The sequence below is a fragment of the Pipistrellus kuhlii genome, unplaced genomic scaffold (genome assembly GCF_014108245.1).
Source record: "Pipistrellus kuhlii isolate mPipKuh1 unplaced genomic scaffold, mPipKuh1.p scaffold_m20_p_48, whole genome shotgun sequence".
Classification (NCBI taxonomy): Eukaryota; Metazoa; Chordata; class Mammalia; order Chiroptera; family Vespertilionidae; genus Pipistrellus; species Pipistrellus kuhlii.
In genome coordinates, this window is record NW_023425549.1 from 1,585,980 (window position 1) to 1,602,247 (window position 16,268).

A 16,268-nucleotide genomic window follows, 5' to 3' on the forward strand; every position below is an offset into this window, starting at 1 on the left:
AGTTTTGAGGTCCCAAATTAAAGAGCTCTAGGGGACTGTCAGTTGGGGCTGTAGGGTCAATGATGGAAGCAGCAGGAAAACCTTTCTGAGGGGAGTAACAGCAATAGGGCCTTCTTGCACACCCCACTGAAGATCAAGCCCACAATCTGGGCATGTGCCCCAACCGGGAATCCAACCACCCACCAACCTGGGCATTTGCCCTGACCAGGAATCAAACCGAGACCCTTGGTTCACACATTGAGACTCGGCCACTAAACCACACTGGCCAGCAGGCCTGAGGATGTTTGAAGTGTAGGTCTCTAGTGCTGAGTGATGTAACTGCAGGTGTTAACTAGTACTTTTTTCTTTTAATATATTTTTTTGATTTCAGAGAAGAGAGAAACATCAATGATGAGAATCACTGATTGGCTGCCTCCTATACACTCCCTACTGGGGATTAAGCCTGCAACCTGGGCATGTGCCCTGACTGGAATCAAACCTGGGATCCTTCGGTCCGCAGGCCAACTCTGTCCTCTGAGCCAAATCACTTAGGGCAAATAGTAGTACTTTGAAACGTCTACTGGTTATCTCCCATACATACCTGAATTGGGGACCGAAACCACAACCTGAGGATATGCCCTGACCAGGAAATAAAACGGGGGGCCTTTCGGTGCATGGGACATTTAACCAGCCACACAGGCCAGGGCCCTAGTAGTCCTTTTGATGAGTTAAGAATTGCATGTTGGGCCGAAACCAGTTTGGCTCAGTGGACAGAGCGTCAGCCTGTGGACTGGGGGGTCCCAGGTTCGATTCCGGTCAGGGGCATGTACATGGGTTGAGGGCACATCCCTGGTGTGGGGGGTGCAGGAGGCAGCTAGGTCAATGTCTCTCATCCGTGTTTCTAGCTCTCTCCTCTCCCTACCTCTCTGTGAAAAATCAATAAAATATATTTTTTTAAAAAGAAATTGCAGGTTGGTTTTATCTTTCTCCTAAGAGCAGAAATCTTGAAGTTGGGAGCTTATACTCTAGTCAGCCAGGAATCCCCCTCTTCCCTTGACCCTGTTTTCTGGAGTAGGTTTGAGTTTTTCCAAGCCCTCCCTCTCCCCTCTCAGGACTGCTTAGTAGGATGTCTGGGGTATACTTTGTCAGGATCCAAGTTTGAAAGGTGGTGTACCCATTATTCCCTGCTGAATGTTACCTTTTTTGTTTGTTTCAAGGCACATTCCTGGTCAGCAGGTTCCTTTTTTTTTCTTCTTTATTAAATTGCTTTTGTCATTCCACTTTGGTATGCATTCACTGATTGACTTTTATGTACCCTGACCAGGGATCAAGCCCATAACCTTGGTCTATCAAGATGCCGCTCTAACCCACTTACCTACCCAGCCAGGGCCTCAAGTTTTTAAAAATCGCAGCATTTTATTCTGATTATTTGATAAACAGCATTTTTCTTTTTTAAATCTCCAACATTGAAAAGTGGAACCTTCATTCTCTACCTTCTCAAGCCTGTTTGGAATTGGTGACCACGGTAATAACTCATCAAGTACAGATTATATGGGTGCAGAGGGAAGGCACAGAGACCTGCAAGGCAGTCACCCTGGAGCCAGCCCCCTGGGTCTAAGGCTTTCTTCCGGTACCTGTTAGCACAGTGCGAATGTTCTTACGTCCCAGGAACTCGCTCACTCCCTGGCTCCAGAGGTAAGATACAGTCCCCACTATCAGCGCTTAAACAAGGAGAGCTGGACATCAATGCCAGTGCCTACTCAAGGAGGAAATGAGCTGAGCCCATTCTGGTTCCAAGTGATAAATCCTTTCCCACCATCTCCCAAAAAGACATCCACTAATATTCTACTATAGCATACAAAGTTCACAAGACTGGCTTTCAACCCTTTGGCTTCTCTCCAAAGGGCTGAAAGCTAGGCAGCAGAGAGGAGCTTTCATTGAGATGAACTGAGGCTAGAGAGAGAACTCAGTTAAAACAGCTGGCTCCAGGGTGCCACCTGGGCTTGTGGCTCCCCGGAACCCTTCCCTTTTAAAAAATATATTTGATTTTTTACAGAGAGGACAGAAGAGGGAGAGTTAGAAACATCAATGAGAGAGCAACATCGATCAGCTGCCTCCTGCACACCCCCACTGAGGATGTGCCTGCAACCAAAGTACATGCCCTTGACCGGAATCAAACCTGGGGACCCTTGAGTCTGCAGGCTGACGCTTTTATCCACTGAGCCAAACTGGTTAGGGCTAAAAAATATTTTTATTGATTACAGAGAGGAAAGGGAAACATCAACGATGAGAGAAAATCATTGATAGGCTGCCTACTTCAATCCTTCATGTCCCCCCACTGGGATCAAGCCCAGGTATATGCCCTGACCAGGAATCGTACCATGACCTGGCTCACTGAGCCACACCAGCCTGGCTCTGGCTCCCTTTTTTATATTCCTCTATCATTCCAACTTAAACAAAGGACACAAACCCAGGCTAGCTTACCATTCACAGAACAGTTTATTGACCTACCTCACCTGGCAGGCCGGGTGGCCCTTCTGGCCAGGAGAAGTGGTGGTCTACTTGCAACTGCTGGGTTGCAGCCCATGCCCTGGGAAGGGGCATGAGAAACAGAACACTGGCCAGCACAGCCCTGCATACAAGAGCCTGAGCAGAGGTCCGCACTCAACTCCACTTGATGTTCTTGTCCTCTTCAGTCATGGCTGGTGTCTCAGTGACGAGGCCAGTGCCAATGGTCCGGTTGCCATCTCGCAGAGTAAAACGCTGGCCTTTTTCTAAGATCATCGGCTGCCGCAAGATCAGGCTAAGCTTCAAGTCCTCCCCAGGCATAGCAAGCTCCTGGAGGGGACAGAAACAGGGATCGCACGTGGCCTTCAAGATGTCTTTATCCCAACTGTTTTGTTGGCTACCAAAGTTAATGATTATGGGGAAATGCAGCATGATGATTATTTCTGGGAACAGCTTCATCCCAGCTGTCAGGCAGATGCCAACAGAATATGCAAAGGCAAAGGCAAAAAAGAAATAATTTTTTTTTTAAAAAGGACCACTGATCAGTATTTCTAAGGTATGCTAAGGGAAAATGTTTAATTTTGGACTACGGAGATCTCTTAGGAACTTATCCAAACCCTACGTATAGTAAAACTCTCAAGAATAAATACCCTTTTCTGAGAAGTCTCTGGGTAAATGGTAATATAACTAAGTCTTTCAACTATTTCAGCCTAGGGAACAGTGGATGAGGACTCATTCCTCCAAAATCCATTGGTCCAGACCTCCACCACTAGTTGGTTCATCTACATCTTCACCCAAAGTCAAGTCACCCACGTTGTCACATCTTTGGAAGTGTACCCTATGCCACCATACCTTCCCTGGAGGCAGGATGATACGACAGGCCATGTCCCACGTCAGGGAGAACATGACAGGCATGAAGTGGGACACAAAGGGCTTGTGGCGGCCACCTTCCTCTTTGGTGAGGATGTAAACCTGGAGAGGAGAGCGAGTGGCTAGAAGCACTGCCGCTCGGGGCAATCCGCCTCAGTCAGCCCTGTCCTCGGCCTGAAGCCTCACCTGTGCCTCCACCTTCTGGTGGGGCTGGATGGAACCTGGTTTGGCCATGACCAGGCCACGTCTCAGGTCCTCCCGCTTCAAGCCTCGAACCAGGGCCCCGAGATTATCACCTGCCTCTGCCCTCTCCAGGCTCTTGTGGAACATCTCAATTCCTAGGAGGGAGAAGAGGAGACGAGGAGGACCTCTGGAGCAGCGGGAAGGCACGGGGATCTGCAGGGCAGAGGTCACCCTGGAGCCAGCCCCTGGGTCTAGGCTTCCTTCCCGCACCTGTTACCACAGTGCGAATGTTCTTGTTGTGTCCCAGGAACTCACACTCATCTCCCTTCTTCAGAGTTCCACGTTCTAGCGTACCTGTCACCACCGTGCCCCGGCCTGGGAGGGAACAAGAAAGGACATTAGGGACCTTGGGCAAGGCTCTTGTTGGGGGGAGAGGATGCCAATGAGCACGGTCCTCACCAGGGATAGAGTAAACGGACTCTACAGGCAGCAGGAAAGGCTTCTCTAGGTCCCGGGTGGGCACTGGGATGTAAGTGTCCACAGCATCCAGTAGCTTCTGCACCGACTTCAGGCCTAACTCAGGGTCACGTTGCTGGAAGGGGTGGGGGAGGGGTTTGACAGGACTCTGAAGTTTCCATGTTGCTTACCAAGAACTACTAGTGCCCCCCAGACTCAGAGCACGGCTCCACATGCCTGTCCCGCCCCATCCTCTGTGACTGCAGCCCCTGCCCGATCCTGCCTTCACCTCAAGGGCACAGAGGGCAGAGCCTACGATGACCGGAGTCTCCTCCCCTTTGTAGCCAAACTCAGTGAGCAGTTCCCGGATCTCCAGCTCGACCAGCTCCACCATCTCGGCGTCCTGGACAGCATCTGCCTTGTTCACATACACCACCACATGCTCTACTCCAATCTGCAGGCGGGAGAGAGGGAGACGGTGTCCTGAGTGGCCCAACTCCCCACTCTCCTCTTCCCACTCCCTCCCAGGATCCACATACCTGTCTGGCCAGTAGCAAGTGCTCTCGGGTCTGGGGCATGGGGCCATCATTGGCTGCCACCACTAGGATGCAGCCGTCAAGGGGGGCAGTGCCTGTGATCATATTCTGGGGAGGAGAGAAAACACAGCCTCCTTCAGCAACCTCAGCTCTACATCCATCTAGCCAAGCACAGTAGTTAGGAACTGAGGCTCACCTTTCTCGGCCATCTCACCACCCACTTCAAGTGGCCATGCCCACAAACCGATACACCTTGAGTACCTTAAGCTCCTCCCACAAGCCTAACGTTTCTCCTGACCGAAGGCGGCTCCTGGCCAGTCCCCAGCAAGGCTCTCACCTTAACGTAATCGGCGTGGCCTGGACAGTCCGTGTGGGCATAGTGGCGGGCAGCAGTGCTATACTCCACGTGAGCTGCATTGATGGTGATACCGCGGGCTCGCTCCTCCGGGGCATTGTCAATCTCTTCATACTTCTTAAACTTGGCCCCACCTCCCTCGGCTAAAACTAGTCCGGGAAGGCAAGAGAGCACAGCTCTCAGCTCTAGTTCCAGAGGCAGAGGCCTGGCTTGGGGCACACCCCCAGGTCCCTCCCACTTAAACAACCTGAAACGGACAGCCTGGGGGCGGACCCTCCCTCAACCTCTGCAGAGATAACCAGGCAGAAAGAAAGGCCTGAAGGTCTTGTTCGGAGACTTGCTGGTAAAGCCTCGCTTACAGGGCGGTCGCTAATGCTAGAGGGAGGCCATTCAGGGTCCCCCAGTTTATGCACCACCAAGTTCTTCATGTTTGGGGGAAATCTGTCTCCTGAACAGAAATCTTCCAACCCCGCCCCGCCCACTGGCTCCTCGAGCTACAGCAGCCACAGCAGCCACAGGGCCCCGCCGGACGCCCCTCGGCAGCTCGCTTACTTTTCGTGATGGCCGCGGTCAGGGTGGTCTTGCCGTGGTCCACATGGCCGATGGTCCCCACGTTCACGTGGGGCTTGTCGCGCACATAGGTTTTCTTGGCCTCCACGGCCAGGCCGCGACACAAGAGGGTCAGCGCCGGGGCCGTCAGCGGCCGCAGCAGGCCCTGCAGCAGTGGGGTCGGGCCGGCGCCGAGACCTGCAGGGGCAGAGGCCAGGCGTGGAGTCAGAGTGCGGGTCGGAGCCCGGCCGCTCCCGACAACCCCCACGTGTCCCCGGACCCGCAGGTGCCACCGCCCTCCCCGCCCCTCACCGCCGAAGAGGGGCGTCGCGCGCAGCAAGGTGGTGACGGCCATCGTGCTCGGACTCACGCCCCGAGTACCGCTGCGAGGTACCGGGTGCCCGCGCGTGCAGAGAGGGCAATTGCGACTGGAGGTTACTTCCGGCGGAAGTGAGGACCAAGAGGGCAAATCCGGGCACTTCTAGCCACGAGTTTCTATGGTCATCTCCTCCGACTTCCGGGCGCGGGCCGGAAGACGTCAAGGAAGGTAAATACCGGAGCGCGGGGGCGGCCACGGGGAGGTTTCCACACCCACTCAGGCCCCGCGGGGGGCGGGAGGCGGGAGCACGCAGTCCTCCCCGGCGCCGCCAGGGGGCGATGTGACCTCCCATGGCCTGTGGACTCCGGGGTTCCCGAGCCGCGGGCTGCGTTTGCGCTTAGGGAGGGCTTAGGTAGGTTAGCCGGGGCCCGGAGGGCGCTCCCTGCCTCCGCAAGGCAGGGGCGGCAGAGGCGCGGACTGCTCAGGGACCCCCGCGACTCGACCCCCTGGGCCCACCCCCTGCGCGGGTCTGTGGAGCGGGAGGCGGGACAAGGCCCTGCCGCCAGGCTGAGGAAGAGGGTCCGAGGGGGTGGGGTAAGACCTGAGCCTTTGTTTTTTTTATCTGTGAAATGGGATTACAGTAATAATAACTACCGCATGGAGAGACCCTGCTCTGGGAATGAATGAGCTGGAGAAAAAGCCGGATTGGCGCGTCCTGAGGCCTCCTGGTCGCACAGGTCTTAAACCTCAAATACCTGCCCTCCTAGCCCACAGCCTGCGGGGAGAGCGGAAGCCTTGCCATTCACCCCGTCACACTTCAGCAGTCCGAGATATAATTCCCTTGATGATTGCCTCACCCACCCACCCATCTTCACTGATGACACCAAGGGTGAGGGACCATCCTCAGGGACCTGGCAGGGTGGTTGAGCATTGACCTATGAACCAGGTATGGGCGAAAGGGGCCACAGGCAAACATGATAAGCTCAGGGAAGGCCTGCAAGACGGTCTTGCAAACTCAGAGACCTAAAGTCACCACAGAGGATGGTCTGAAATTAAACTTTAAAAGCAGTTATGGTGAGTAGTTACATCCTAGGCCCACATTTTCACTGACAAGGTCAACCTTTACCTTCATTGAGCCTATCTCTCTTTTTGCATCTATAATAACATACCCTTGAAATGTTTTGGTAACTTTTTTTTTTTTTTTTTTTTTTTTTAAATATATTTTATTGATTTTGTACAGAGAGGAAGGGAGAGAGATAGAGAGCCAGAAACATCGATGAGAGAGAGTCATCGATCAGCTGCCTCCTGCACACCCCCCACCGGGGATATGCCCGCAACCAAGGCACATGCCCCTGACCGGAATCGAACCCGGAACCCCTCAGTCCCCAAGCCGACGCTCTATCCATTGAGCCAAACCAGTCCCGGCTGTTTTGGTAACTTTTAACTTCCCTTTTTCCGGACCCCAGGACAGATACCACAAATTCCTTCATTATTATGTTAATTGTTCCTGCACCCACCTAAGTATGTGTCTATCATTTTACTTTTTATCCAATCCCAGGAGTTTCCCTGTTCTGCTTCCTCTCTAGTCTATCACCAATGGATTTCATATAACCCACCTACATCCCTTTCTTTGATTGCAATCTATATATAAAAGCCTAAACAATCAGCCAGTAGCTATGATACGCACTGACCACCAGGGGGCAGATGCTCAAGGTCTGGAAACCACAGGCATGGAACATGGAACAGGCTGATGCATCTCATAGGGAAGGGGGTGGGGAGAGGGCAGGAAGAGATTAATCAAAGATCTTAAATGCATATTAGAGGCCTGGTGCTTCTGAATTCATGTACCAATGGGGTCCCTCAGCCTGGCCTGTGCCCTCTCACAATCTGTGTTCCCTCGGGGGATGTCAGAGAGCCAGATTCAGCCCCATCCCTGCAGGCCAGGCTGAGGGACCCAAGAGTAGACTGTTATATATATAGACTAGAGGCCTGGTGCACCGAATCTTGCGGGAGGGCGAAGGCCAGGCCAAGGGACCCTACTGGTGCATAAATCTGTGCTCCCGGCCTCTAGTGTATAAATACAGATGTAGCCTGCCATTCTCCAGAGCATGACTAGTACCTCAATCTGTTGAGGTTCTGCTTCCCAGCAATTGTTGCCAGTTTGGCTCAAATAAACTCACAAAAATTCTTTACAGGTTTGAATGTTTTTATGTTAACACAAATAACAGTTGGACTCCTGGTGGGGGTTTGTTCCCTGTAGGGTAAGGTGACCAGACATCCCGCTTTTTAACAATTTTTCCTGCGTCCTGCAGCGTTTTTTAAAAAAAGTCCTGATTTTTGGAAAGAATCTTTCCCAAAACCGGGAGTTTTTAAAAATGCCACGGGACACAGAACAAATTGTTAAAAATCGGGACTGTCACGCCAAAAGCAGGACATCTGGTCACCTTACTGTAGGGGCACATGCCAGGTTGCAGGCTCCATCCCCAGTGCTGGGTGTTCGGGGGTCCAGCTGATTGGTGATACTCTCTCATCACTGATATTTCTCTCTCTCTCATCCTCTCTGAAATCAATAAAAATACATTAGAGAAAGAGAGAGAGAGAAAGAGAGAGAGAGGGAGAGAGAGAGAGAGAGGGAGGGAGAGAGATTGAGAGAGAGGAGCTTGAGTCTTATGAGAGAGAGAGAGAGAGAGAGAGAGAGAGAGAGAGAGAGAGAGAGAGAGAGAGATTGAGAGAGAGGAGCTTGAGTCTTTCTTATTCCTGTTTGTCCCCAGCAGCTAACACAGGGTGGGGCTCCCAGTGAGTGCTCAGTAGATGTCTGTTAAATGAATGAATGCATTCAAGGAGAGTACTAGTATATAATCTGTAACTTTCACATCCCTCATCTCATCGCCCTGGAATGGTAATAGCAGCTGCTTATTATTAACCTTGGTTAATGTTTCCAAAATTCATCAGATCCTAGGACTCAACTATGTTTCAAAAAGATTTTCTATAAATTATGTTCAGTAGGGTCTGGGCACAGAAAGGGAATCCGTATCTCACACACCCTTCTTAAGCTCAGTGTTACCCTGTGTGGTAGTGAGAGAAGTTAGCTTGAACGCAGGCAGATAGGACGGGGTCCAGTGTGAAACAAAGGCAAGTGGAACATAGGCAGGAATAGACACGGCAGTTTGAGCAAGCCTGATCACAGAAACAACCATGCTGAAATAATAGAATGTTCTGGGACACAGAACAGCAGGCTAAGGGAGAGCCTGCAGCAAAAAAAAAAAAAAAAAAAAAAAAGTGTACAAATACATAGAAACAGCAAGGTCAGGTCCATTGCTGGGCCTGAACAATGGAACCAATCAGGTGGGGACACATGTAGATATAAAGCAGGCTCATAGCAAATATATACCCCCAGACTACAGGCTTTACGGGCAGCCATTATTGGGCCTCCACCCCAATGCGAGGAGTCTAAATCTGCTTGTGTTAAGTTTTCCACACTTTTGCTTAACTCTTCTGGTCCCCGGAGCTCATTCTTCAATGTTGAGAGACTCAACCCCCGGGGAAAAAAACCTCAACTCACTGTTCCGGTTAGCAGGAGCTGGTATTGCCCCCATTTTACAGATGAGAAAACAGCACCAAGGTGAGTAAGGAACCCAATAGAACTAAACTCCAAAGTGTGCACTTAACTACTGCACTGTACTATATATGCATCATCCTATACAATAAAAGGGCAATATGCAAATCGAACTGCAGAAAGACAGATCACTTTGATCACACTGACCACTCAATGCAGGAGCTGCCCCCTGGTGGTCAGTGCGCTCTCACAGGGAGTGCTGCTCAGCCAGAAGCCCAGAAGCCAGGCTCATGGCTGGCGAGTGCAGCAGCAGTGGTGGGAGCCTCTCCCTCTGCGGCAGCGCTAAGGATGTCTGATTGCCAGTTTAGGCCACTCCCCCATCCTTCAATCAAAAAATGGGCAAAGGATCTAAATAGACACTTTTCGGAAGAGGGCATACAGAAGGCCCAGAGACATGCTCAAAGTCACTAATCATCTGAGAGATGCAAGTCAAACGACAATGAGACACCATCTCACACCTGTCAGAATGCCTACCATCAACAAATCAACAAATGACAAGTGCTGATGAGGATGCGGGTAAAAGGAACCCTCGTGCACTGCTGGTGGGAATGCAGACTGGTGCAGCCTCTGTGGAGAACAGTGTGGAGTTTCCTCAAAAAATTAAAAATGGAACTCCCATTTGTCCCAGTGATCCCACTTTTAGGAATATATTCCAAGAAACCAGAAACACCAATCAGAAAGGATATGTGCACCCCTATGTTCATAGCAGCACAATTTATAATAGGTAAGATTTGGAAACAGCCTAAGTGCCCATCAGCAGATGAGTGGATTAAAAAACTTTGGTACATCTACACAGTGGAATACTATGCTGTTGCAAAAAAGAAGGAACTTTTACCATTTGCAACAGCATGGATGGAACTGGAGAGCATTATGCTAAGTGAAATAAGCCAGTCAGAGAAAGATAAATATTACATAATCTCACTCATATGTGGGATATAATGATCAATATAATTTGATGAATAAGAATAGATCCAGAGACAAATGGTGGGGGAAGGGGTTAGAGAGCAACCAAAGGACTTGTACGCATGCATATAGCATAACCAATGGACACTGACACTGGGGAAATAGGGGCTTTCCTTGGGTGGGAATGGCTTGGGGGAGTCAATTGGGAGAAAAGCAGACATATGTAAAACTTTAGACAAATAAATATAACACACACACACACACACACACACACACACACACGCCTAAGCTAGTAGGACATGATCTCACTCATCTAGGGGAAATGGTGAACAACATAGACTGATGAACAAGAACAGACCCAGAGACAAGGAGCCATGGGTCAGACTGTTGGGCCTCAAAGGGAGGGTGGGGATAAAAGGGAGAGATCAACCAAAGGACTATGTGCACACATATGAGCCCAACCAGTGATCAAGGACAATAGGGGAGTGGAGGCATGAGTGGGGGGAGGTGGGGGATTGGAATGGGGGGTTGAGGACAAATATGTGATACCTTAATTAATAAAGAAATTAATTTAAAAAAAAAAAAGCCTAAGCTAAAGGACTGTTATGACTGGATGACCAGATCACTGGCTGGTAGCTATGACACAAACTGACCACCAGGGGGCGGCGCTTAATGCAGGAGCTGTCCCTGGTGGTTAGTGTGCTCCCACAGCCTACCTTCCCCAGCTGGCCAACTTCCTATGGTCCCTCCCCTGGGACTGAACAAGACGGCTCAGTCACCAGCCAGGTCGAGGGACCCCACCCATGCATGAATGTATGCATCAGGCCTCTCTAGTGTGTGTGTGTGTGTGTGTGTGTGTGTGTGTGTGTATGATTCATATATGAATGAATCAATTTTTAAAACAATAATTGATAACATTATGGTGATATATGATAAATTTAGTACATAAATAAATGAGATAAGAGAAACACAGTGCTCACAAAAGCTCAAAGGGAGGAAAGTTCTTATGGAGCTGTTGATATAGCAGCCTCTGTAATAGTCAGGAGTTCTGATTTACAGGTGACAGAATTGACATTGGCTGATTTAAGTGGAAAAGGGATTCATTTCAGGGTATTGGGCAGCTTAGAATCGTGGGATGGGCTGGAGAAATAGCTCCCAAGCCCTGGAACTGATCTGATAAGAAAACTGTTGCCACCGCCACTGCCACCAAACACCAAATGCCAGGACTGAGACTTCTCTGCAACAGCTACTGCTGCTGCCACTGAAAACTCTGCTGCAGCAAGAAAGGGACCTCTCTCCCTGCTCCTCCCCCCGCCCCCAAGCCTGGCAAATTCAAAGTCTCACGTATGTGCTGGAGCAGGCTCAGAGATTTATTCTTTGATGTCGGGGGCAGGACTAGTAACAGGGAATTTCCCCAGATGCCTGTGACCGACATCACAGTGAAAGAGGGGAAAGAACACAAATGTCGCCAAAACCGGTTTGGTTCAGTGGATAGAGTGTCAGCCTGCAGACTGAAAGGCCCCGGGTTCAATTCTGGTCAAGGGCATGTACCTTGGTTGCGAGCACATCCCCAGAGGGGAGAGGGGGTGCAGGAGGCAGCTGATAGATGTTTCTCTCTCATCGATGTTTCTGGCTTTCTATCCCTCTCCCTTCCTCTCTGTAAAAAATCAGTAAAATATATTATAAAAAGAAGAAGAAGGAGGAGGAGGAGGAGGGGGAGAAGAAGAAGAAGAACACAAATGCCCAGCACGTGGATATGGTGGCATGAGCTTTGGCTCAGCCACTGCATGACATATTGGAGTGGGTTCAAGCTTGCAGAGACAAGGGTTGCCAACCACCTGTGTAAAAGCTAGCAAGCCATGCTGAATGAAGAAGGCTCGCTGCTATAGGAAAATAGCATGCGTATAAGCTGGGGGTGAGGGACAAAGGAAGTCGACAACCATTATGACTTTAGGAGACTGAATTTGCTTAAGGAGAGAGATTGTTCTCTCTTTCAAGCATTTTATGTGATTATAGTTTAAAAAAAAGAAATATTTTTTATGTAAAATCTCGAACTCTTTAAAAAGAAGCTGTTGCCAAAACCAGTTTGGCTCAGTGGATAGAGCATCGGCCTGCGGACTGAAAGGTCCCAGGTTCAATTCCGGTCAAGGGCACGTACCTTGGTTGCTGGCACATCCCCAGTGGGGGGTGTGCAAGAGGCAGCTGATCGATGATTCTCTCTCATCGATGTTTCTAACTCTCTATCCCTCTCTCTTCCTCTCTGTAAAAGAATCAATTAAAATATATATATTTTTTAAAAAGATGCTGTTGATATCACATGGCCTTCTGCCCCCGGCCCCTCCCAAGAGTCCATTCATTCCCTATGTGGGTGACATTTTGAGTTCCTGTTTAATAACCATTTTCCATCTTCCTATAGGCAGGGCTCTAATTTTATTCAGAGCGGCCCTTCTCCTGTTCCAGGAATAAGTCCTGACAGGTCTGGTCCACTCTGGCAGTCCTGTTCTCCTGGCCAGGCGGTTTGTTTAGGGTTGATTGCTACTCCTATGGAGCCAATGATTAGCAAGAGCTCTGCTTATGGGGCTTCCTCATTCTTAAGAGGGAAACACTGAAGAAATGGGCCTCCTTTTGATTCTGAGAGGTCCCTGGTCTGGATGGGAAGCCTAGAACTCCTGTGCCCATTTGTTTCCAGGCAACAATGCAGACAAAACCCAGAAGAGGGCAAAGTCACGAGGATCTTAGAAAGCTGGACTCCGGGTGGTATGTAATGGCAACGTTCTTCTTGTGTAGCCCAGACTGTGTCAGAGTTGTCTGTTATTTGTAGCCTGACAGATACCCTCACGGTGCTTGTACCTGAGGCATACTTCTTGGTTTCCCTTGTGAGACAGTGAGTTGAGTAGGCCAGGACTGGGCTTCCTTTGTCTCCATAGCCTCTGTGCCTGGCCACTGCAGTCCTCTGTGGATGTTTGCTTTGAAGTAATGAGCCTTCCAAACTGAAGGGTGCCACTGGGTGGTGCTCCAGACTTAACACATCTAACACAGGTTCTCAGTCTCTTCCACACGGTCCTCCAACCTCTCAAAAGCAGCGTCGCCATCCACCCTTCGCCTTCCTCCACCCCTGACCAGGACCCAGTCCTGCTGGTTCTTGCTCCAGATACATCCTGAATGTGACCATGTCTCCCTATCTCCACCGTGGACACTGGGGTTCAATATGGGATCGTCTCTCATCTAGGTTACCTTATAGGTTCTCCAATGGGCCTCTCAGCTTCTACTCTTTAAAAAAACACAAAAACACACAAACTTTTATTGCTTTCAGAGAGGAAGGGAGAGTTAGAAACATAAATGAAGAGAGGGAATCGCCAAAACTGGTTTGGCTCAGTGAATAGAGCATCAGCCTGTGAACTGAAAGGTCCCAGGTTCGATTCCAGTCAAGAGCATGTACCTTGGTTGCAGGCACATCCCCAGTAGGGGGTGTGCAAGAGGCAGCTGATCAATGACTCTCTCTCATCAATGTTTCTAACTCTTTCTCTCCCTTCCTCTCTGCAAAAAATCAATAAAATATATTTTTTAAAAGAGAAAGTGGGGGGTGGGGGAGAATCATTGCTTGGCTGACTCCCACATGCCCCCCAATGGGGATCGAGCCCACAACATGGCAATGGTTGAATTAGTCATTCCCCTAGGCATGTACCCTGATGGGGAATCGAATAGTGACCTCATGGTTCATAGGTGCCCCCTGAGCCATGCTGGTAGGGCAACAGCTTCTCCTTTTAGTCTCAATACCTGTCAAACCCATCCTCCCCTCAGCAGCCACATCAGTCTTTAAAATATGGGTGAAAAATTAATCCCTTCAATGACTCCTTATGACACTTGGTATAAAAATAAAACTCATACTTGAAATGGATGAACTGTATGGCAGGTAAATTATATCACAATTTAAATTATATCATAATTAAATAAATTATATCATAATTAAAGCTGTTATTAAAGAATCCAAACTCCTGTGGTCTACAGACCTGCATGATCTGGCCCCTGCCTACCTCCTTGGCCCATATAGTATGATTTACCTCTCCCTCCCTCCCAGCCACACTCACCATCACTCTGTTCAACAAACATCCCACCACGGTTTCCACCTCAGTGGCTGACGTTGTTGTTGTTAATCCTCACCTGGGGATATTTTTCCATTGATCTTTTAGAAAGAGTGGAAGACCGAGAGAAACTTCCATGTGAGAGAAACATATTGATTGGCTGCCTGCTGCACCCACCCCAACCAGGGTCTGGGCCAGGGAGGGAAGAAGATGGACGGCAGTGAGGGAGATGGTGTGTGTCCTTCAGAGGCAGAGCCGAAGCAAAGCCTGAGTACTTTAGGCTGTCAAACTGTCCTGACAGAACAGAGTATGATTTGGAGGGCCAGGAGGTCGAGGCCAAAGCACCAAGCTGATTTTGACATCCCGTGAAAGAAGACAAAATACAAGAAATCCCCTCCTCTTGGGGTGAGGGTCAGGATGACCTCCAAAAGAATCCCACAAGCTACCACTTCCCTTCAGCCAGACCCTGTGTTTCCTTTGAAGAGCCATCCCAATCTCAACTGGGTCCGTGACCCAGAGTTTACAAATCAGCATAGTCTATCCCTCTGGTTACAAGTATTGGTTCAGGGTTAGTACTCTGCTTCAACCCCAACTAGTGTACTAATGGAGTTCAGTCCTGGCACTATCTGCCCGAAGTTAGCAAAGACACAAGGTAAGGGCTCAGTCCTTGGCAAGACTTCCCCCACTTCAAATGCCAGCTGCAAGTGGAGTGCCCCAGCCCCCTGCATTTCTGACCAACTGGCTACAGATCTGGGAGTTTCCCATGACCCTCACTCCGTTTGATATTTGCTAGAACAGCTCAGAATGCGGGAAAGTGCTATGCTTCACGATTCATTTTATTTATTTATTTATTTATTTATTTATTTATTTATTTATTTACAATTCGTTTTATAACCAAGTCAGGACAGCCAAATGAAGAGACACAGAGGGTGAGGTCTGGGAGGCACCAAATACAGAGCGTCCATTCCCTCTCCCCAGGGAGTCAGCATAGCATCCTCCTGGAACATCAATGCATCCACCAACCAGGAAGAACTGGTTAGGCTTCACTGTCCAGAGTACTTACTGGGCATGACTAATTCAACCATTACTATGTGACTGAACACCATCTCCAGGCTCCCTCCCTTCCCTCCTTGGATGCTGAGCTGGTGCAAAATCCCCAAATCCCCAAATCCCAACCCTCTTATTGCAACGTTGGTCTTTGTGGTGACCAGCCCCCATCCTAAAGATATTTAGGGGCTTGCCATGGGTCACCTAAGGGGCTCATGAATGACAGACACTTCTATCACTCTGGAAATACCAAGTTCTTTTAATCCTCTGTGCCAGGAACACGGAATAAAGATCAGACAAATTCTTTATTATACAGATGTTTGTTGGGTGACCCAAGCTGAGCTGATGAAATTCAAGCCGACTGTCTTTGTTGGAGCTGTTGGGAAAGCTAGGACCTTTTTCTGCTAGGGTTGTTACTCTGGGAAGCCTGCAGCTGCAGGCAGCTACATTGCTACCTCTGAGGGACAACCTGCCTGAGAATGAAGACCGTCCAGGAAAAAAGCAGAACTGAGAGAAAGAGACCAAGTGCAAATGGACACTGTTTGAGCTTTTGGCTTCTATCTTTGATTTTTCAATTTTGTGAACCAACAAACTCTCCTCCCCCTTTTATGTTCAATCAGCCTTAAATTGGAGTTCCATTGTGGCTGAAAGCGTCCGGAGAAGTACATGCCCTCCTCCGAGGAAGACGTGCTTCTCTCTTCCTTATTCCTATCTGGGCTTAGCCTGGGCCCTGGGTCCCATCCTTCCCTCCTTCCCCAAACTCATCCCATCCTTCCTACTGGCTCCCTTCTCCTTGGACTTTGGCATAATTAGGTCTTCCTTGGGATATAGACAGGCAAACCTTTTCTTCCCTTTCAAACTACAA

The 16,268-nt window shown here is 49.5% G+C and overlaps 1 protein-coding gene across 1 annotated transcript; it reads right to left on the bottom strand.

The window, feature by feature from the left end:
• Nucleotides 1-2,412: 2,412 nt before the first annotated feature.
• Nucleotides 2,413-5,904, bottom strand: TUFM (Tu translation elongation factor, mitochondrial). Its single transcript, XM_036412940.2, has 10 exons — nt 5,749-5,904; nt 5,440-5,634; nt 4,870-5,036; nt 4,536-4,640; nt 4,286-4,450; nt 4,000-4,132; nt 3,811-3,915; nt 3,544-3,695; nt 3,340-3,459; nt 2,413-2,817 (listed from the first exon to the last, which is right to left on the bottom strand). Exons 1-10 carry the CDS (start codon nt 5,789-5,791, stop codon nt 2,644-2,646), a joined length of 1,359 nt encoding a protein of 452 aa, XP_036268833.1. The 5' UTR covers nt 5,792-5,904; the 3' UTR covers nt 2,413-2,643.
• Nucleotides 5,905-16,268: the final 10,364 nt, after the last annotated feature.